The sequence below is a fragment of the Heptranchias perlo genome, chromosome 1, assembly GCF_035084215.1.
Source record: "Heptranchias perlo isolate sHepPer1 chromosome 1, sHepPer1.hap1, whole genome shotgun sequence".
Taxonomy (NCBI): domain Eukaryota; kingdom Metazoa; phylum Chordata; class Chondrichthyes; order Hexanchiformes; family Hexanchidae; genus Heptranchias; species Heptranchias perlo.
In genome coordinates, this window is record NC_090325.1 from 80,459,648 (window position 1) to 80,481,849 (window position 22,202).

The window sequence follows — 22,202 nt, forward strand, 5'->3', positions numbered from 1 at the left end:
CCTTTTAAGAACAATTTCTCCACATTTGCATATATAAAACAGGAGAGACCATTTGTGCTGTCTCTGCAACTGATTTCACAAACACATGTGTACAAAGCAGTAAACTAGATTTTAAAAAAAATTTGCACAGTCTCTTATTTCAATGGAACAGCTTTTTGAAGGATGACATCCATTTTATGTTTTCACGGTTCGGTAGAATCCAGTTAGTCCCCAGGTCAGAATAGGCAAAGATTGCTTTTAATCAGACTTGCATACAGTATTGATGTACACCAGGCCCTGAGACTCCTATTTACAAAGCTCTTGTGGATCTACAAACATTTTTCCACTGGTATATATTCCTTTTAATATATATTTGGAGAAATTTTACTGAAATTTTGAAGCAAACCCTTCTTTAAAGCTTTACAAATAAAGTGAAAGTCCAGCAAAAGTGTGCTGATGTCAGATTCTTTTAAATAGCATTCAAATTTGATGTCACAAAGTTTGATTTTTTTAAAAAAGCTAACCCGCAGTGAAAGTATCTCCAACAAAGCTGTAATGGAAATAAATCCCTCATGAAGGCAAACATTTCGGCACTGCTATACATGTAAACATACACTATAAATATTAATTAAAATGTCATATCCTAATGGTGGATGAGCTTGGTGAGTGTTTATTTTTCGTGGAACAAAGTTGAAGGCAGCAGATTTGAATGGCTGATTAAAGCAGGCCCTTGCTGTGACCCCTGCGGGCCAGAGCAACCGTAAACCAGCTGTGACCACTGCTATGTGCAGCTGACAAGTTGGTCTTTCTTTATCAGTCTTTGGATGGATCCCGAACACAGAGTTCCTGAAGGAATCTGTCCCATTGAAGCCTTTTTAAACCGAGCCTGTTGTGAATCCTGTGTCACTCTGTTGCTGGTTTGGGAACATTAATGCAAGGCGTAGAGAGGGCAAGCCTTGGCGTCTGTGCAACCTTATCTGTAGCGCTGATGTGCCATGTACGAGATCTCTACTTAGGGTGGATCCAAACGTAAGTCTGGATTCAAATGAAAATATGATGAAATAATTTACTCTGATGTTACTTCGGAGCAAAAATTCTCAGTTTGTAGTGCTGGTTTTGAGCCAGGAAATACATCAAATCAATCATCATCCCTGAATTGCAATACTTACATGTGTCAGACTTTAGTTTTTTTTATGGATTTTTTCTCCTGAAGGAACGCATTGTCTCTTGTACCCCACCTAACTGGTCAATCTTCATGTGTCAACCTAGTTAGTGAGGCTATTTGATAATGAGGGGCCTCACTGTTGAGCCTAATCCTGTCCTCACTCAATAAGGGTAATTTTCAGAATTTGCGCTCGCAGTGGGAGCCTCCAGCCCTCCCTCCTCGAGAGCACATATTGGAAATTCCAGCACCCACTGCACATGATTTTCTGACCATTACTTTAATTGGTTGGAAAATCATGTGGGCTGCACTGCAATGTCGAATATTTGCTTGTTGCAGCTGAGGCTCCGCATTGGGAGTACAATGTTGTAAAATTACCCCTAATGGTCACACATGCAAACTTTCAAGGGGTGGTCACTAGATAGCATTCAGGAACAGGAACCCTGCCTGGTTTTTTGTCCCCTCCCTGGGCCAGACGTGCTGAGCCCAACTGTTGGAATCCTACCACTGCTGTGGGCTGAGATCAGAACAGACCAGGATCTGGCCTGGGACCTTGGACAGTAACTTAAAGCAGTTTAATAGCTAGACTGAAGCATATGTCACTTTTCATTGGCACCTGTTTAGTTTGGATCAAGAAAGAGCAGTATCTCTGCCATGGCTCCCCACATTTATACTACTAAAGCCAGCTGCCTTATCTCAACCACAAAATCTTAGGCCATAAAAAACTGGGTCCAGAATTCTGCCACCACGATAAGGGAGACAAATTTAGCAGCTGTAACGTAGAGAGCCAACATACAGCGTTGCTCTCCCGTGATGCACGTGGAACAAGTATCAATGTAAAAGCACTTGTAGAGGAGTTACTGTGTAAATACTCAGAAGATCCAATTCAATTTGGATAAGAGTCATCTAGACTGTATCTAATTGGCAGTGTTAAGAGAGCCTTCGGCAGTCATGTTTTTCAGGTGTGTGAGATTAGCTGCCCCAGGACAGTGCCACTTCACTTCAAATATTGAAACCTACTATTATCAAACTGTATCACGGCAGGCATGAGGTGAAGTTATAGGGATCATATATCTGGATCAAGTGCACATCATGAATGCACTTGACTGCAAAGATTGGTCTTACATGATAAATAACAAAGCACTTATTTGTGGGAAAGAAAGTAAAGTTGAAGACAAATTTTCATTCCAGATGTTTTAGAATAGTTCCACACTCGTTCAGAGATTTGTAAAATGACTTTTTACGTGAATAAAGGTTCAATTTTCCATACTTGATTGGAACATGTTAACTCAGAGTATTGGAGTGTGACCTGTAGTTATTCCTGGTAATTTACTTTCCCATCCCAACAACTTTATAGGCTTCACAAAATTGCTACATGTTTGTTAATCCTACTGGAAGTATTTATTTTTCAATCAGTTAGATGTAAAATACAAGTCTATCTACTTCAGTATTGTATACACCTACCGCCCCTGACACTCAGCAGCTCACCTCAGTGAATTGGATCCTTATCATTGCACCTCATAATGTATCCTTGTGTACAAAACTCATTACCAATCAGCAGTAAGTCCACTATTTGAAATATATTTCATGCTACTATTCTTATTCCGGCATTATCTTGGATTCACATCTATCCATCTGCTGGTGTTTCATAATGCGATTTACTACCCAGTGATACCACTGTATAGGACAATGTGAATGTCCTAAGCAATTCGGGACCAAAAAACCTCCACCAACCAACTCCTTGTTTCTCAGTCCCTCACATACCCCATCAGTGGCCATTCCTTCAGCCAATGTGTCCTCCACTGTCTGGAACTCTTTCCCTCAGCACTTCCATCTTGTTATCTCTATCCCTGTCTTTAAAAGCATCCTTCAAAATCTTTTCTTTGATCACGGTTTCAAACCCTCCCATTCCCCTTTTTCCCTTTGCCTCTTCTTGCTCAGTGTCTGCTTTTTGTCCACTGCCTTTGAGAAGTTTCTCTGCATATGAGCAGCTTTGAAAAAGCCTTTTACATTATAGGCCAGGGCTTTGTGCTTAAGATTGGCACTGCCCCAAATTTACTTTAAAAATTGTTCGTTGTCCTGTGGCTCGATGGTGAAGGAGAAGCACATGATAGAATAGCTGTGATAAACTGGCCACTGTGTATGTGCAACATATTGTGTCATGACATCACAACACACAAAACATATATAAGATGGGGGAATATACATGATGATGTCAGCAAGGGGTGTGCCTAGATCAAATTGTCATCAGTGCAATGCTTTTACTAGGCACAGTTAGACTAGCAGCAAGTACTAGATTTCTTTTACTAAATCGGTCTAACAAAACCTTGCCATTTTAGCCACTAATTGCATGAGACCCAGGTTACAGGAGTCAATGGGCGAAGAATGACACAAAAGCAGCTATATTAATACAAGATGTCATAGTTGTTCTGGTGAATGAACTCATTGGGGGAGAAATTCGTTTAGACTCTTTATTGGGCCTGATATGGTCGGCATGCTCTCAGAGCACCAGAAGCCAGAGGCCTGAGGCTCATCCAAAAATGGGCCATGGGCTTCGGCTGAATAATTCTGGAAAGCTGCAGGCACCTGCCGGGCCTTTTGAGGTAGCTTGCCGGTTTCCTCTGGAGCAATTTAGGCCAGCTGCAACATTGGTAGAAAGAAAGACTTGCATTTATATTGCGCCTTTCACAATTTCAGGATGTCCCAAAATGCTTTACAGCCAATGAAATACTTTTTGGAGTGTAGTCACTGTTGTAATGTAGGAGACGCGGCAGCCAATTTGTGCACTGCAAGGTCCCCAAAACAGCAATGTAATAATGACCATAGTTTACCATATTTATTCCCAGATTGAGGCAGCTTCTGGCTTCAGGGCTGTCAATCAAGATATGTGCAAGATGCTATAAAAATGCAAGTTTTTGTTGTGTGTTGATTATTTAGCTATCAACTTTATTTTTCACACCTCCACATATCCGATCTAGACAAACTTCATGTTGCACCAATGGAACCACCGAAGAAGGAATTAAAGTGGTTCCTGAGTATTCCAATGTAATTAAACTATTTCTTACCATGCAAGACCTGTTGGCTAGTAATACAATTGCCCCTGGTACATTTGGAATCTCCGGCGAGCAGCATTTTGATTGAACAGAACAGGTACAGTAACGCAATATCAATGCAGTATGTTTGTTGGTACCGTGAAGTCTGCTTTATACTTGAGCTGCAAACTCACCATTGTCGTGAATTTCAATAAATGCAACAATGCAGAGTTATTTAATCCACTTGGAACAAGGAGTAAAGGCTCCCACATCTTAACCTTGGAGGTGGCTTGGGTTGGGGAGCAGGAGATTGGCATAATGCTGGTACAAACAGCTGATACAAGTCTCCTGCCTTTCTTGTGAGAAATTAAAGCCCAGCTTTTACATCAGGCTGGTAATTCAATACTGCCCAGTGAGCGAGGTGAATATGGGCCACTCTAAGAGTAAGTGTGACAATATCAAATTCAGTTCCAGTCATCCAGATTAAAATTGAATATAATCTCTGTAGGGGTCAAAAGTAGTTAGATTAAACATGTGTTATTAGCTAAATATAAACTATCAGATGATAATCATTTAATTAAAAAATAATATTTTTTTTAGACTTTAGGGTGCTGTAGTTTGCACGATTCAAATCAAAAGTCATGTTTCAGAATTATGTCACAAAGTAAATTATGAAAAATATGACTTTGCTATTTAAATACAATTAGAGAAATTTTAAGACTTTCACAGCAAAAGATGTTTCAAAGGATGTGGTACTGGAGAGCACCATGATTTGTATTTGCTCTTTCATCAGTGCTGGAGAACCAAAGCTGTGCTAGGGAGTATTATTTAGAAAGAACTTGTAGTTATATAATGCTTCAAATATCATAAATATCTCAAAGTGTTTCACACCACATACAATTAGGTTAAAGTGCACTCACTTTTGTTATGTAGATGAATCATTTGAGAATTGATATTACTTCTCCAAAAGTTATTGACATAAACTGGGGTATGTTTTGATGGACATCATTGAACAGTGATTATTGAGAGGTGTTTGACCATGGGAGGAATTACATACAGTTGAGCCAAATCTTGTTTTCACACAATGACCATGCACAGAGGCTTTCAACAGAGGGCGGCCAGATATTGATAAGGGTCAGGAATGTGATAGACCTGAGGATCTATCCTGTTTCAGTTTATAATAATAGAAATACTATGCCTAGTATTGTAACATTTTTCAAATGGCTCTGTGATGATTTTCGGGGACAAATTTCTGTTGTCTTTGTGAACATAAGAACATAAGAAATAGGAGCAGGAGTAGGCCAATCGGCCCCTCGAGCCTGCTCCGCCATTCAATAAGATCATGGCTGATCTGATCCTAACTTCAAATCTAAATTCATGTCCAATTTCCTGCCCGCTCCCCGTAACCCCTAATTCCCTTTACTTCTAGGAAACTGTCTATTTCTGTTTTAAATTTATTTAATGATGTAGCTTCCACAGCTTCCTGGGGCAGCAAATTCCACAGACCCACCACCCTCTGAGTGAAGAAGTTTCTCCTCATCTCAGTTTTGAAAGAGCAGCCCCTTATTCTAAGATTATGCCCCCTAGTTCTAGTTTCACCCAAATGAAGGAGAGAATATACAATCTGTCTGGGTTAGACATTGAAGTATGAAGGAAAGGGGGATGGGAGGGTGTGGTCTACCTATTGTTTACATGTTTATCTATAAACAGTCCCTTTTTTATGTGTGTGAGACTGAAACTGCATTATCGGCACCTTGCTAATGGCAGAAAATATAGAAGACTTTTATGTGATCATTTTAGGCAAGAGTAGTGGAAACAGAGGGTTAATGTTTCATCCCGTACCCATGCCTTCTAATCCCTCTGTGCTGTGCCAGATATGATTATGGTTTTCACCCAAAACATGATCCTGTCTTTTCTCTTTTCAGAGGCTGATGAACTAAAATTTCCATCCACACCCAATGTTCTTGACCCCTCTCCTGTATAAAAGACACATATAACACAAGTAGATCTCTTGTGGTGTTGCTTATAGGCACTGGGATCTTGAGTGCAGCATTTGATGTTTACCGTGGTCCAACTGCAGCCTAAATGCAACATCAGTTCACCATTACAGTAGTACGGCAAATTTACTGAAATTTGCTGTGCATAAATTGGCTGCTGGGTTTGTCCACATAACAACATGGACTCTGCTTCAAAAAAAAGTAATTCGTTGGTCGTGAATTACTTTGGGACATCATATAGACCGAACAGTGTGTTGGTGCTCATGGTGCCCACGAAAGAAAAGGAACAGTGACCATTATGTTATTTTGCCTGCACTCATTAGGCTATTGAACTTTCTCTGCCATTCTTCTGCAATTCTGAAGGTGAGAGAGGTAGCACTCCGTGCCGTCTCCCATCACATGGCGAGACACTTTTTTCAGGTTACCTCCCAGCAGTCTCCCTCTCATTTGCTATATTTCATCAAGGAGTGTCTGTAGGTCACTTCTCTGTCTTCTTTCAATGCCCATGGTCCCTTCTTTTATTGTCTCTGCCACCTTTACAGCCAATGAAGTACTTTTGAAGTGTAGTCACTGTTGTAATGTAGGAAACGCGGCAGCCAATTTGCGCACAGCAAGATCCCACGAACAATAATGAGATAAATGACCAGATAATCTGTTTTAGTGATGTTGATTGAGGGATAAATATTGATCAGGACACTTCTTGGAATTGTGCAGTGGGATCTTTTAGGTCCACCTGAGCGCAGTCAGGACCTCGGTTTAACGTCTAATCTGAAAGGCGGCACCTCTGATAGTGCAGCACTCCCTCGGTGGAGTAGCAAACAGTAGTAAATTGCACCAATCATTAACTAAAGCAGGCATGATCATTTTGTGCCTTTTATAAAGGCACTTCGCTGAACTTGGAAAGAAAGAACTACAGTTCTCAGAGCCCTGAGAGAGCAGGTGACTTGTGGTAAACCATGTGGAATGTGGGCATTTAATGCAGACGATTATAATATTTGCCGTTGTTTTGTTATAACATTAATACAGCAGTGACTAAACTGAGTGGTGCTCCCTGTGGTTTGGAAAGCCGTCCAGTGGCTGGATCCCCCTGTGTGTGTGGGAGGTAGTTGCAGGGCGGGGAAGGAGTGGCTACTCTGCTGGGATCCAGCACCGCGCTGAGTGCGGATCAGAAGAGATGAGATCAGAGGCGATGTGAGCTGTTTGGAGGCTCTGTACAAAGCGAGATTTACACGGAGCTTTATTTAACCAGTGCGGGGTCGGGAGCGGGCTCAACCATTCCTCGGTACACATAGTACCGAATACTAGGACTGAGAATATGGATTTATATAATTTCCTGATAACTGGGACTGTTTAACCAACTCTGAACAATTAAGAAAATTGAAAATTTCAAGTTTTCAAGGACTTTTCCCCCGCTTTGGGCCACCAGTTTTTTTTGTTCGGAAGACAACAACCCAGTGAGCGTGTCCTTGTCAGAGTTATAAAGTCGCTCTAACTGTATATTGATGTGAAAGCTGGAAACGATGATTTTAACACGTAAGCATGCAATGATTTCCTTGGTGGGGGATTCTCCCTTGCAACTGTTTAATGAAATGTAGATGGTGAAATGTAGTGAATTGACGAACAGAGATTGTGCAGTGAGCTCTTTATCATTTGACACATTTGGCCTCAGTTGTGCGACAGATGAGGGTTTGGTCCGTACTGTAATGTGAACTGCTTGGAAAGTGCGGTTAAGGGTCATTGCGATGGGGAAACATGATCGAAAACAGGCATCTTAATCTCAATTTTCTGTAGATTTCTTAAAAGAATTGCTCCGAGCTCTAGCATTACATTTTTTTATCAAGATACCACTTCAAACGCATTCCTCGTTACAGTATGTATTTTTCATCCCAAATGCGATGAAATGAATAAACTGTGCAGACAAGATTCGGTATTCCCTATTTGAGACATTAATTCAAAATTTATTTTTTCTTCTTGCTTGATGTGGTCATGGGGTCGGTGGAGTTGAGTATAATCAGACAGATGTGTTTGGAGTGTCGCTCAACTCTACGTCGAAAGATGTCAGATAAGAAGGACCTGGGCTGCACGTAAGCCTCGTCCGAGCGACCCCGTGTCTTCCATCAAAGACCTAAGTGTCTTGGGGTCAAAATCAACTTGTTTTTGGTCCATCGGTGTCTGATATATGTCCTCTGGGTCGGCATTCACTCTGAAAAGTATCGATATAATGATTAGTTTCAGGCTTTATTAAAACAGCGAAGGTGCCATAAAGGAAATTTTAACGTGCAAATACGATGCGTGCAGTTGGGGAATCTAGTGCTTCTGTACTTGTAAAATAAGGTAGTGGAGTTTTTGCATTTTCATAAATTTAAATCGAGTTACATCGAAAGTACAGCATTGAAACAGACCATTCGGCCCAACTGGTCTATGCCAGCGTTAATGCTCCACACGAGCCTCCTTCATCTAACCCTATCCAGGATACCCTTTAAGAGCCTGGAATCTCCGTTGATCGATCTGGTTATGTTTGGATGGTGATATAGTTTCGGAGCCTTAAAATGATTGCTTTGAACCCGCGTGGTAAATGACAAAACGATTGAAGGGTTCTGTCTTGTATTTCAGTTGAGTTACTCTGAAGTTAGGGAGTGTGAGCAGGATACTTATCCGGGGCGATGTTGCGGCGGGCGGGGCTAGGACCCAGCGGAATCCTCTTGTTGGACAGCAGGCGCTGAGGTCAGTGGCGGCCCCTTTGATCCAAGGGCGGTGTGGCCCCCGTCACTCCCCCACCCGCCCGTCTCCTTCAGGCAGCTGCGGCATCATTGGGAGAGGGAGAAAGAGATGCAAAAACAAACAGGCTGGTTGCACCATTGTCCCGCAGGCTGCAGCCTTCCTGCCCCCCAGCACCAGTCCCATTCACATTCACACAGGGACCGATGGGTGCTCGGGATCTCGGGTACAACCGGGGGCATTTTAACCTTTCAGCTGGTGAATTTTGATCAAAAACTGATAGCAAACTCGTGGCCTTTTTTTGTAACCTTTCCAAAGAATGTGTTTCCATTAACAGTGCAAATTTGACAGTTCTTGACATATCGTTCTTTGACTAACGAAAGAATTTTTTTAGCTTAAATGCCCCATTCATACTGCACCTTTGGGATTGATGCAGAAAGACCTTCTGTACCATACTGAGTCCAAACCTACAGTGCATTATTGTTGATTTTATAGAAATTGGCAGCTTGCCATCCCCCCAATGACGCAGATGGTTATGATAGTAAGTGGCCAAGCCATAAACTAGGAAGGCTCCAAGCTCAATTCTCCAGTTTGTGTTAAGTTAGGCATCTCAGCTGGAATGATGACAAAACCACAACCATCAACCTTTGCGCCCTAATTTTGGGGTAGTCTTATCTGCTGGAAATCGCACATGGGCCCAATTTGTATCAGGACAGGATGGAGTTTGACTGTCTCCCTTCCCTTGTGGTTGAATAGCCTGCCACCGCTCCCTGCCTAGACTGATGCACAAAAAATGGCCACTTGGTCCAAGTACTGGAGGGTGACCAGTGCCTGTGGAACTTTACCCAGCAAGGAGTTGAGGCTTTCAGGAGAGATGGGGAAAAAATTGTCAGAAAGAAGATGAAGAAAAAGAAAGGCTAGGAAGTTGCAGTTTAGTGATGGTAATTAGTCTGTGTGAAAAAGATGGTCTTGCAACACTAGTGCTATATTTTAAAGAAAACTTGGACGGTGCAATGTGTTAGGAAAGAGCTGACCGTCCCATTAGTTCTTTTTTGTCATCAGAAATTTCACTGACAATCAGACAAGTAGGCAGTGCTGTGCATGGATTTGAGTGTGCATACACAAAATGATGCTTTCCCCCCACTCCAATGCAGTGAAAGCAGGCGGCAGTACTGCAGCTGTCCACTTGCATTGTTGTGAAACACATAGCTGACTGACACCATATCCATTGGTGCAGCATAACTCATGTATTAAAGGGTGATTGTCACCCCTGTAAAATGTCAGTGAAGCATTTTCCCATTGTTTGTAAACATCTGGTAAAACTGCATCGTTCACCTGCCATCAGTGTTCGACATCACATAGCTTCCGCATGAAGTAATTGCGATAAAATCAGTCAGCTTTTCTAGGCTTTTGTGTCCCCCAAAACAATGCTGGTGCCTTTTTAAAATTACTCACATCTTTGGCTAACTCTGCGTAAGTTAATTTCTGTAAATTTTCAATGGTTTATTTTAGAAATAAGAATGATCAGCCAATCAGATCACTCCATACCCTTATTTTTTTTTTATTCGTTCACGGGATGTGGGCGTCGCTGGCAAGGCCGGCATTTATTGCCCATCCCTAATTGCCCTCGAGAAGGTGGTGGTGAGCCGCCTTCTTGAACTGCTGCAGTCCGTGTGGTGAAGGTTCTCCCACAGTGCTGTTAGGAAGGGAGTTCCAGGATTTTGACCCAGCGACAATGAAGGAACGGCGATATATTTCCAAGTCGGGATGGTGTGTGACTTGGAGGGGAATGTGCAGGTGGTGTTGTTCCCGTGCGCCTGCTGCTCTTGTCCTTCTAGGTGGTAGAGGTCGCGGGTTTGGGAGGTGCTGTCGAAGAAGCCTTGGCGAGTTGCTGCAGTGCATCCTGTGGATGGTGCACACTGCAGCCACAGTGCGCCGGTGGTGAAGGGAGTGAACGTTTAGGGTGGTGGATGGGGTGCCAATCAAGCGGGCTGCTTTATCTTGGATGGTGTCGAGCTTCTTGAGTGTTGTTGGAGCTGCACTCATCCAGGCAAGTGGAGAGTATTCCATCACACTCCTGACTTGTGCCTTGTAGATGGTGGAAAGGCTTTGGGGAGTCAGGAGGTGAGTCACTCGCCGCAGAATACCCAACCTGAATCATCTATCAAACAACACTTACCTATGGATGCATTAATACAGAGCAGCATTTGCCCTCCAAATAAATTTCCACTAATAAAACTATTAACAACAACAATAACAACATGTTGTAATAAAACTATGTGGAAAAAAATGTGAATGTGTGTGTAAAACATTTTCACAGCTCACTAATCTGATTGGCAATAGGTAACCTTTTTGCATGTTTAGAGTGGTGGGGTTTGGAGGAACCTTGACACTAATATGTGGGCAATCTAGCGAAAGACATGATGATACACCATACCAGTTATCTTCGGTACTAAGTAGCATTTCTTAATTCATAATATTATAATAAACTAAAAGGTTGTATTTTTGGTGTTACATGTCACTTCAGTCCTCAGGGTTAAGAAGGTGATGTGCTGATACGTCCCCGCTAGAGAATCTGTATGATATATTCATTCCGAAGTAATTGTACCATTTGTGTTGGGAAATGCTACAATATCCAGGAGAGAGAGAAACACACACAACCTAACATGCTCTAATGATTCTGCCGTGGAATGTTCATCAATTTCAGGCTGTGGCTATTGATAATTGGCTCCGTGTGCCAATTGTGTACAGCACTAAGGGAGCCAACGGGTGCCAGAGGCATATGTATTTGATTTTCTCGGCTCCCAATAATAAATGTTGTTGAAATTACCAATTGTGAATTGGTTCACGACCAATATTAATAGATTAGTTGAAAATATCACTTAGGACCTGCATTATCTGCATTGCTATTGGATGCAATGCTGCTAGAATTTGCACAAGGCAAAGTCTTGCACAAGACTTCAGCTCATCGTATTGCTTCTTTCGTTATTTGTATTTCATCTTTTTTTGGCAAAACAGATATATAATGTTTATCTTGTTATGTATAGTATACTTGTCTTAATCCTTGTGCATAGAATATTGCTATATCATATGTGTAGGACCAAAATTTGGGGCCTTTTGATTATCCACCAATTTCCATCATCTGCTGATGGTCCATGCCATTATGGCAGATAATGGAGATTCCACTATATTGGCTATGTCTATAGAATAGCAGGGGTTTTAAAAATATATATATAATTATGCTTTTATAATTTATAGATGGTTTTGACATTCCAAGTATAAATGCACAGTACAGTATGGCATTAGAGAATAGTGGTGGCATTGTGTATCTGCGGATGCTGTGGGACTGTCCTAAAATAAACTGGACATTCCTTCAGTCAGAGTGGATGGACGCATTGGCTTTTTTTTATTTAGCGGCAGTACAGTACCTTCAAGTAAAAATTAGAGTAAAGACAACAGGCAAGCAGACTGGTCAGAAGCTGGTGTGTATAAATCTTTTGCTAGCACAGAAAAGCTCCATTGGTCTGTATGTATTCAGAGTCCATCTGGCCTGCAGCCATTGGTATTCCATAGTGCAGATAATTGGTAATAGCTATCTCCATTATTTCTCTTAAGTTTGTGTTTCCAGTGTCTTCTTTCAGGATGTAGCAGATGGCTGTGGCCTCCTGTAGTCTCCTGACCTGCCTTCATGATAAAAAGAATTTTGTGGCAGATTAAAGTCCTGCACACGGGCAAGATAGCTCAGCAGATGTGGTTCGATGTCAGTGCCTGATCACTTGTGTTTGTTCAGGATGCATCTGCTGGATTTTGCTTGCAATAGAGGGCTTGTCCTCTACAGGATGGTCCAGCATTGTAAACAGGAGTCTCATGCTTTACTTTGCCTCTTAGCAACAGGAAGAGAGCACAGGAAAGGAGGTAGAGCAAAGATCCTGAATGGCTCCAGACAATATTAAACGCACCATGCAGTGTGCCAGACTCATCATGTCTATAAATAACATGGAGCAAAATAAGAACAGTAACAGTCGATTCCTCCATTGTTTTTTTCTTGTGTAAGTACATGTAGTGTGTGTTTAGGGTGAAGCTTTCATTAGACCCATATGGTTTACTGGACAGTAGCAGGGACCCACCTTGTATTGTATTAAGTAGACTGCACCACACCTAATTTGGTCTTCCAGACTAAATATAGCGGGTGCACAAACCAGCTCACCAAACCTTATCGTGGTGCAGACAACGCTGCAGATGACTGTTGTCACATTTTAGAACTGCCATCATCCTGAATGCTAAGTTTGTTATATTGCTACACTGTCGGGAATCGCTAGCCATCATTAACAATAAAACTATTCTTTAGACTGTGCAGTAACCAATGACATTGAAGAATTTTTTGAAATTATGTACAAGTTGATCTTTTGCACGTGTTCAAAAATATAAAGCATGATAACTTTAAAGTATTAAGCAGAATTATTTTAATACTCTTTTATTCCTAATCATTTGTATTTTGTTTGTTTGTCATATCAAATTATTTTTAAAATTTCTCTTTTTGATATTTGGATTGGGAACCCCAGTTTATACTCAGTTTAATTTTCCTTCTTCCATGACTCTTTCTATTGCTTTAACATATGTTTAGTTATTGAAAATTATATTTATTTCATTTAATAACCTGTGCATGTGTTTTTTTAAAATGTGAAGAATGGTCACTTGGTAGAAGTAGCTGTGTTTCCATTGTTTAACTTTGCAAGATTATTTATAACTGGTAAATAAAGGATATTCATTTTTGTTTAAAAACAAAGAAGGGCTTTTTGTAGTGGGTTCAGAAGTGGCTCTAAGAGGCTTTAATGCTTCATGTAAAGGACAGCTTGAGATTATTTTTTCTCTTTCCTCAGTCTTTCTTCCTTCCCCTCCTCTCGTGAAGGCATAGATTCTTTGCAGGGATATGACTCCACAGGCACCAGTTGCCCTCTGGTACTTCTCCCAAGTAACCATTCTTCACATGTGAGCTTTATATTCCTTGTCAATTCGACTGCAGAGTGCATCACAAGGAATATAATGACCACAGTGAAATATGGTGGCAAATTTAAAGACAGAATAACACAGAAATCAGTTCTGTAAACGACTTCAGTTGATGTTCTTTGAAGTTGCAACTACTCATCAGGTGCAAAGAAGATTGAGGGGCTTTAATGAACTGATTTACATTACCATTAATTTAGTGTGTTTTGAGTGTCTCTGTTTTTAAAAATCAGTAATTGATAAAGGAAATTGAAGTGAGTGACAATTTTCAGTCATAGTTAATGGATTTCTGACTTGGGTTTTTACACCTCAAATCAGTTCTATGTCCTAAACAAGTTCTATGTCCTAAACCAGTTCTATACTCTAACTGTTGAATGGACGAACAACGCCTTTGTAGTGTTAAATGCCAAGATTGGCATGTATTTATTATGTTTGCCTACAAGTTAATCTTTTCACATGTAGGAGTGTAAAGGCTGCAGTTTTTTTTAAGAGATTCATTAAATTGCATTAGCACTGTTTTTCCAAATGCCTGATATTCTGTTATTGTAGAGTTGACAGGATAGTGCTAAATGTCGGAAATGTTACTCTTTTCCCATAGACACACAGCAGTTCAACTTGAGGATGTTGTGGTTTAAACAATAGCAGACATTCTTGGCAGACCACGTTTTAGCCTGAAACGTCTGTTCATTTGGAATGACCTCTTGCCTTTTGTCTGGCACTGTACAAGGACACAATGACCGTTGGAACTGCCTATTGTTAAGTACAGTATTTATAGCAAAACAATTATGATTATATGAATTAAGGTCAGCTTTGCACATTGATGTGTTATTCTTTGCCAATATCTAGATAGTCATCTTATGCACTGAGACTACTCATATTAAATATCTACTTGGGTAAAGGCAAATATTTACTTGACATATAATGAGAAAATCGCTCATTAATGCATTGTACAGCTGAATCTGTCAAAAGGACACCCTCTAGTGCTCCACATTTTAAAAATTAAGTTCTTCACTGCACAAATAATGGCACTGGGGTTAAAGGTGCCCAAAGGAATCAAAATGTTTCCAGTGTGCTTCCTGGTTTCAGAAATTAAAATAGAACAGGAGTATTGACAAGGTCAGAATGAATTTAACATGGTCTGGCACAGGGCTTGAGTCACATAACTCATGTATGTCTGCTCAAACTGAAAGCTTCCCCTGGATTCACCTGTTTGTGTCAACCCCAAAGTATTCCAGCAGCTTCTGGTCTTTAAAGAGTGGTAGATTCCTAACAAAACCATCCACAATATTAATACGCTGCAAAAATCAAAATAATCCAATTAGACTAACTTTCAACTGCTAGCACTTTATGAAAATAACATATTGGATTCTATTTTCGGAATGTTTCCACTGCCCATAATAATGATCTTCTACACAAAGTGGCTTTTAAAAAAACACATATATTTGTATACAAATGGGATTTTCTTTATAACACATGATCTTATAAATGGCTTTTACTGTAGTACATTAAAGTACTTACAAAGCAAGCACAGTCGGATGGGCCATTGACCTTCCTGTTTGAAACCAGGATGTCACTGGATATTTAAAATTGAGGTAGCTGTTAGTGGATTTAAGAGGTATAAGTTGCATTGAATTACTTTATTTTTTGGGAACAACTTTGTGTATCGTATCACAAATGTTCAGAAGTACAGCCTGGATCTGCTGAGGACTTGGTCTCCCATACGTTCTTATCTTTGTGTCTGCCAATGGAGCATATACTTATGGTTAATATACAAAATTATGACATAGCATAACATATTCGAGGTAGTGTTTATGCTTTGTGTTGCTAAATGGTGAATGTATTGCTCATGCTTGGCTTGCTGGAGATCTTTTGGGTTACAAATTACTTTATTGGTCAGCTATTGACTGAAAGACACAGAGACCCATTGTCATGTGTAAGAGTCTCCAAATCAAACTGCTCAGAAATCCACACAGGTAGAGTTTCTGTTTAGCATATAGATTACACCCACTCTTCCCCATAAGGATATACCCCCTCCCCTTTACATTGGTCCAGGAGAGATAAGATGTAGATTGGCAGAACCAAGGTTAAGGGACCTCCAAGTGCGCACATGGGTACTGCTGTTGTTTAACCAACTAAAACCATGCAGCCCACCAGCAAGAGCTTCCTATTGCTTATCCAGCCAGCAGTACTCTATCAGTTAAAGGCATAGGCTTAAGGTTTATTTGGAGTAGAGTTGGAAGGGTCAAGCCTCCCTTAACAGTTCTATCTCTCAAGGTTCAATCAGTGAGACAGACTGACTGCAGTCATCAACAGCACCCTGCTGTACTGTGGACGTGCCTGGCTCGGGTATTGGATTAGTATTGGTTCCACACTTCCATCGTGTCATCTTGGAGCCAACTTGATCTCAAAAAGACCCCACTTATCTCACTCATGAGGAGGATAGCCACATGTTGGTCATTAGACAAACGTGGGTTTGAGACCTTGCCAGGCAGGCAGCAGATACCAGGAGTTACTCATGAGTGGCATAGCCATCAACGACGACAACGACTGCAACAACAACAATAAGCATTTCTGCAACATAGAAAATGGCCCCAAGGTGCTTCACAGAGGCATATTCAAAAGTTTGGACCTTGAGCTGAAGAAGGAAATATTAGGAAGGGTGACCTTGGCCAAAAAGGTGGGTTTTAAGGAGTGTCTTAAAGGAGAAGAGGGAGATGGAGCGATGGAGGGGGTCAAGGCTGGAATTTCAGGATGTGAAGGCTTATACATCAAAGGATTTTTCTTTCATTAAGTGTCGGTCTTCTTCCACATTCTATAAACTCACTGACCCTGAAGCATTTAAATAAGGGTTTACAAATATATCAACATTTGACAAACAACATTTCACTGTGGTGCTGGTGTAGTCTAATGATACTTATAAAAGAATTCACAGCACTACCGCATTCCATAATAAACCTTTGACAATGGCATCCCATTTCTTTTCTGTTTACTTTTTTTCCCCAAAAAATAATTTATCTAGACTTTTGATAATTTTCTAATTCTTTGGCATTTTTTCCTGGTCCTTTCATTTTAAAACATTAACTAAGAAAGCACTATCATTTGCTTCCATGTCAGTAAAATTAACATTTAGAAAAAAATGACTTGCATTTATATAGTGCCTTTCATGACCTCAGAATGTCCAAAAGTGCTTTACAGCCAATCAAGTACTTTTAAAGTCTAGTCACTGTTGTAATGTAGGAAACACAGCAGCCAATTTGTGCACAGCAAGGTCCCACTAACAGCAATGAGATAAATGACCAAATAATCTGTTTTTTAGGTATTATTTGAGGGATAAATGTTGGTGGACTCCCGGAGACCACCCCGGCTCTTCTTCAAATAGTGCCATGGGATCTTTTACGTTCACCTGTGAGAGCAGATGGGGCCTTGGTTTAACGTCTCATCTGATAGGACAACACTCCCTTAGTTTTGCATTGAAGTGGCAGCCTAAATTATGTGCTCAAGTCTCTGGAGTGCGGCTTGAACCAAAAACCTTCTGACTCAGCCTTGCCTCAGCACTGAGGCAAGGCTGACACTTACACTTGCTTCCAAAGTATCTATTTTTTAAAAAAGTTTTTTGTGTAACTTTATGTAGAGTAATAAACTTTATGAAAGTGTTTAACCTTTTTTTTTAAAAAAAGAGACTGGTTGTTATTTTGGCATGGCACAGTAAAGCTTCTGTTTTATTGGGGTGGAGGTCAGGATTTTCCTTTACAAACTCAACAGAGTTTTTTCTCTTTTTCTCTCCTTTTCACCTGAAGGCACTGACCCCTACTGAGGCACTTTTTCCTGGGCAGCCCTCCAGTGCCTTATGCAAGTGACCATTCTTCACATCTGAACCTAGTCAGTAAATGTTGACAGGCTATTCATCTATGGACAACATCACAACTGAGTCTTATCTTGTCCTTACACAAGCACTTTCCAACAGAGGTCACTAGATTGCAAGAACCCCGGCAGATTTCTCCTTCCCTACAGCGGTGTGCTGAGGCCAGAAGTCACATCCCAAGTACTTCCCTGACTCAGATCAGTTAGCTCAATACTGACCAGGGATCCAACTTAGGTCCTTTTGGTCTGTCTTTACTCACTATTGTTTATGGAGGAGTCAAAACCAAAAAATAGTTGAGGCCCCTATGAGGTTCAGTGTGGAAACACGGTGAATAAATAGATTTCAGAAAGTTGATTGTGAGTCAGTGGCTGGCATCTTGACGTTTATCCACAGTGCATATGTCCCATTAAAATCAGAGTGGAGGAACTGTAGTCAAATTGAACATTTTGCAGACTATTATGATATATGCATGGGTGTCCACTTTGTGTTGTATGCTTTTGGTGGGAAAATGTCTTGCATTGCTCTTTGAGTGGGACTCCAGTATTATCTACTGTAGTTTAAATCATTTAGAGGCTGCATGATAACGTCTTCTGATGTTAAACAGCACTGATTCTGTTGACTCTCACAGCTGTCCTAGTTACTGTCACTTCACTAGCACTCTGCATTGCGATAAGCAGATACTCCCTGTTGCTCTGAACAGCCAGAGAGTCCCTGTGAGGACGGCTGACTTTGGCTTGGTTCTAAACCATTTGTTTGGCATGTTGTTGTTATTGTGCAGTTTGGTACTTTTGTTAACAGAGCCCTTACAACTGAGAAGTCTTCTGTCTTGTGGTCAAACAAAAGCAGACCTTGTCAGTTGTGACAATTAAACATTTGGGTGCTGCTGCTAAGATGTTCCAGTAGAACCTTAGTCCTGTATTGATTTCCTGAGTAAGGGGTGTCTCTCTTTTTCAAAAATACGACCTGTAGAAAAAAAAGAAAAAATGAAACTCGCGTTCACTGGACAGGAGCAGTTTCAGTTTCGAAGAAGGTGGGGGAGCGACAGTGATGCAGACTGAAAAGCCATTTCTTAATGAGCACTTGCAGAAATCTTGCTTATTTTCTTCATAAAATTCATCTTATTTTCACTGTTTAGAAAACTGAACGAGCCATATAATAGTATAGATTTGTTGACATTCAATCCTTTTTGAAAGTAAACTTTCCCCTTTCTTCTTTGATAGTATGGTCATTTGGGCCGAAAATTCTGGCATTTCTGGCAGATTCCCACAATAACTTCGGCAGGAGAGTGCCAGAAGACCAGAGATTATGAGGGATCCAACAGTACCAAGTCTTGGCCTTACATGGGGGATTCTGTGGGCGTCTTGGAAGGGGCCAAGTCTCCATCCTCCCCTCACCAGGCTAGCATCATCAGAGGGGTTGGGACAGTTCTCCCAATATCGGGAGTTCCCAAATTTCCAGCCCTCAGAGGGATCTGATGTGGGATGAGCAGTGGTGGTCGCCAAATAGCGAAAGTGGGGCCCACCTGGGGGGATTCAGGCTGGGAAGAGTCAAAGTATTTGCAGATATTTTGGCCCCATTTAAAGGAGACTGAGGGGATATCTCTTTGCTCTTTCCAGGGGGAGGCTTGGCAGCCCCCAGGGACTGGTTACCTGCACAACAGATTGCGGGAGAGGCAGGTGCTCTAGATGCACTCACCATTGCCATGCTAATTAAGGAACCTCCTGACCCCAAGAACTTTGGTGGGGTCAGCCACAGAGGACCCCAGTGGGCGCGATCCCTGTGTAATTACTCGGATTGCTGGCCCACACATTTTCAGAGCCATTGTACTTTAACTGAAAATGAACCTATTTCCCCAAACATGAAAGCAGAATTTGTCCCTCCCTCCCACCTCCTGTTAGCTTTGGGTAGAAGGCATTTCCTCAGTATGTGCTGATCTACAAGCAGCCTCTAAATTGCCAAGTGAGCTGCATTGAATTACAGAATTTCTAGTTGGTCACTAAGAAGATGATCATCTTTAACTGTGGCAGGTTGTGACTGGAGGATGTCTAAAACTTAATATGAGAAAATGGGAATTAACTAAATATTGTTCTTAAATATTGCATACTACAGAACTCTATAGCATGATTCCTTATATGAATTTATGATTCCTTTAAACTTATCTTGCGCACCCTATTGGTAATTATAACTTTGCTAACTGTGGCCTGCATGACCCTTCCTTTTCCATTATGGATGACAAAGGCAGTAGACATTGTTTCTTTCTCCCTGCCCCTGCCCTCCACTAAGAAACTGAATTTTAACAGTAATTTTTTTCCTAGCGGTCTTCTCTCTTGAAAGTATTAAATCCTTGCTGAGATACAGTTTCAGAGGAGCTGGCTAACCCCTGGTATCCTGCCCTAATGGCCATTCTTCAAATGTAAATTTGGATAGTGAACTATTTAACTATTGGGACATCACAGACAAACCCAATTCTGACCCCACCAGATACCCACTTACACATTTCTTTCCAGCAAGAGGTCTTGGGCATAATGTCTGGTGCGCACTGAGTTAGCTGATCGCAGCTGTGGACACATTTGGCTTACGTGCCCCTGGGCATGGGAGGGGAAAATCGGCTGCCGTTCTATCTCATTATCACTATCTAGTGACTCTTACAATTGGCCTCAGCACCCCTGGGCTTGGGAGGGGAAAATCAGCCAGGATTCCAACTCTTGATCACTATCTAGTGAGTCCTGTCAGAAAGTGGATATGTGCACATGTCAGTTGAGGAAAGGATTGGGTTCAGTTCTGATTCCTCCCTCCCCATGGTCAAACAACCTACTGACGCTCACATACTGAATCAGCACTTGAGTAAGGTACCAGAGGGCTGCTAGTACTAATGGAGCAATGCCCCAGCACGCGAAACCACTTTCAGGAGAGGAAGGAGGATACCAGGCTAGGTAGGAGCAAATAAAATCTAGAAGCTAGGGTTAGGAAGCAAAACCTCATTGCCGGATTTTAAACTACAGTAAAAATAGCATCTGCCAACTTGGCAAACTTTCCAGAGCAAGCTGCCTTGAATTTGCTTGGAACTGAATGCCTTAAAAATTCCCAATGGGATATAGCACCCCTTTAAGCAAAGCACTGAATGGTTCTTCAGATTTGACAGTATCAAAAAGGCAGAAAATGAATGCTAAAAATGTTGCAGTTGGTCAACTGGTTGACAAGTAGCATTATCTCTAGAGCAGCGCTTTGAAGAACGCAGAGGCTGTGAAGCAGGAGATATGGTTGAAGTAGGTGGCAAAATGATCCACTTGCTTGTGTCTAATGAAGCTCTGTGTCCTGCTCTACCGGGGAAGACTAAATGCGGTCAAGGCTGGTTAAATGCTGGGAATTCATAGTTGCTTGGCACCTGTAATCTTGATTTGACAATGTGTGAAAGAGTGAGCTACGATCATTTGGCAGCACACTGCAGATCTGCTTGAGGTAATCCATTGCAGGCTCATTCCTTACATTCAGTTTGTACTGTGAAGCCACTACATTCACCAATGAACTATTGACTACTGGAAATTTTACTTAAAAATGTTTAATTGATGTTGTTTTGTCTGTAATTGTTGTTTAAAGAGCTCAAGTCGAAGCAGAATGAAGCCAGAGTGTTACACTGTACTGAAGTGGTCGGGGGAGGAGGGATAGCACCTAGACTGTAACGCATCAGTACCACAACACTTTATTACAAAATAATCTCCAGTGTGTTCATTTTTCCTTTTGTACTATAAGGATTGTACTTACAGAATTGAAATGGGGAACTTGCTAGCGAAATGCGGGAATAAAATTGAATGCTTACAATTTTCCTTATTTCAGAAAGGTGTTGAAATAGTTTGAACAGTTGTACAATTGTATTATCATCACATTATTCCTCAAAGTAGGAATGCTAACTATATCAAATTATGAATGTATCTCTATGTGGCATTGGTGACATACTTGAGATGAAAAATATATTAGAATAATCCCCAATGCAGAGAATCACTGGTGTCTCAATGTCCTGGCTCTCGGTGGCCTTCAACTGGAAGAATATTGTGCTTCTTATTAGGCATTCCATTCCGGGGAGACTAGCACTGCCAAGGGATTGTGAGATTTAATGATTTAAATCCCTGCATGCTGACTGTCAGTGCTGGTTACCGCCTCGACAAGGAAGTTTCTCTAATCTGTGAAAGGACCATTGGGGTTTCACTATAACAACAACAACTTGCATTTATATAGCGCCTTTAATGTAATAAAATGTCCCAGTGGTAGAGAGGAATAGAGCTTTAGGGAGGGAATTCCAGAATTAGGGCTAGGGTAGATGAAAGCACGGCCACCATTGGTGGAGCAATTAAAATCGGGGATGCGCAAGAGGCAAGAATTGGAGGAGCACAGAAATCTCGGAGGGTTGTAGGGCTGGAGGAGGTCACAGAGATAGGGAGGGCCAAGGCCAT

The 22,202-nt window shown here is 41.3% G+C and overlaps 1 protein-coding gene across 3 annotated transcripts in view; it reads left to right on the forward strand.

Moving 5' to 3' along the window:
- Positions 1 to 22,202, forward strand: part of dlc1 (DLC1 Rho GTPase activating protein) — a 391,505-nt gene that overhangs the window by 338,626 nt on the left and 30,677 nt on the right. Inside the window, exon 1 of one of the 3 annotated variants that reach the window (XM_067987052.1) lies at positions 7,355 to 7,703. The exons of the other annotated variants lie outside the window; for them this stretch is intronic. Within the exon in view, the coding sequence (XP_067843153.1) occupies positions 7,691 to 7,703 (13 nt within the window). The 5' untranslated portion in view covers positions 7,355 to 7,690. Of the gene's footprint in view, positions 1 to 7,354; positions 7,704 to 22,202 lie in introns of those variants that run through there. 3 annotated transcript variants of the gene reach the window in all.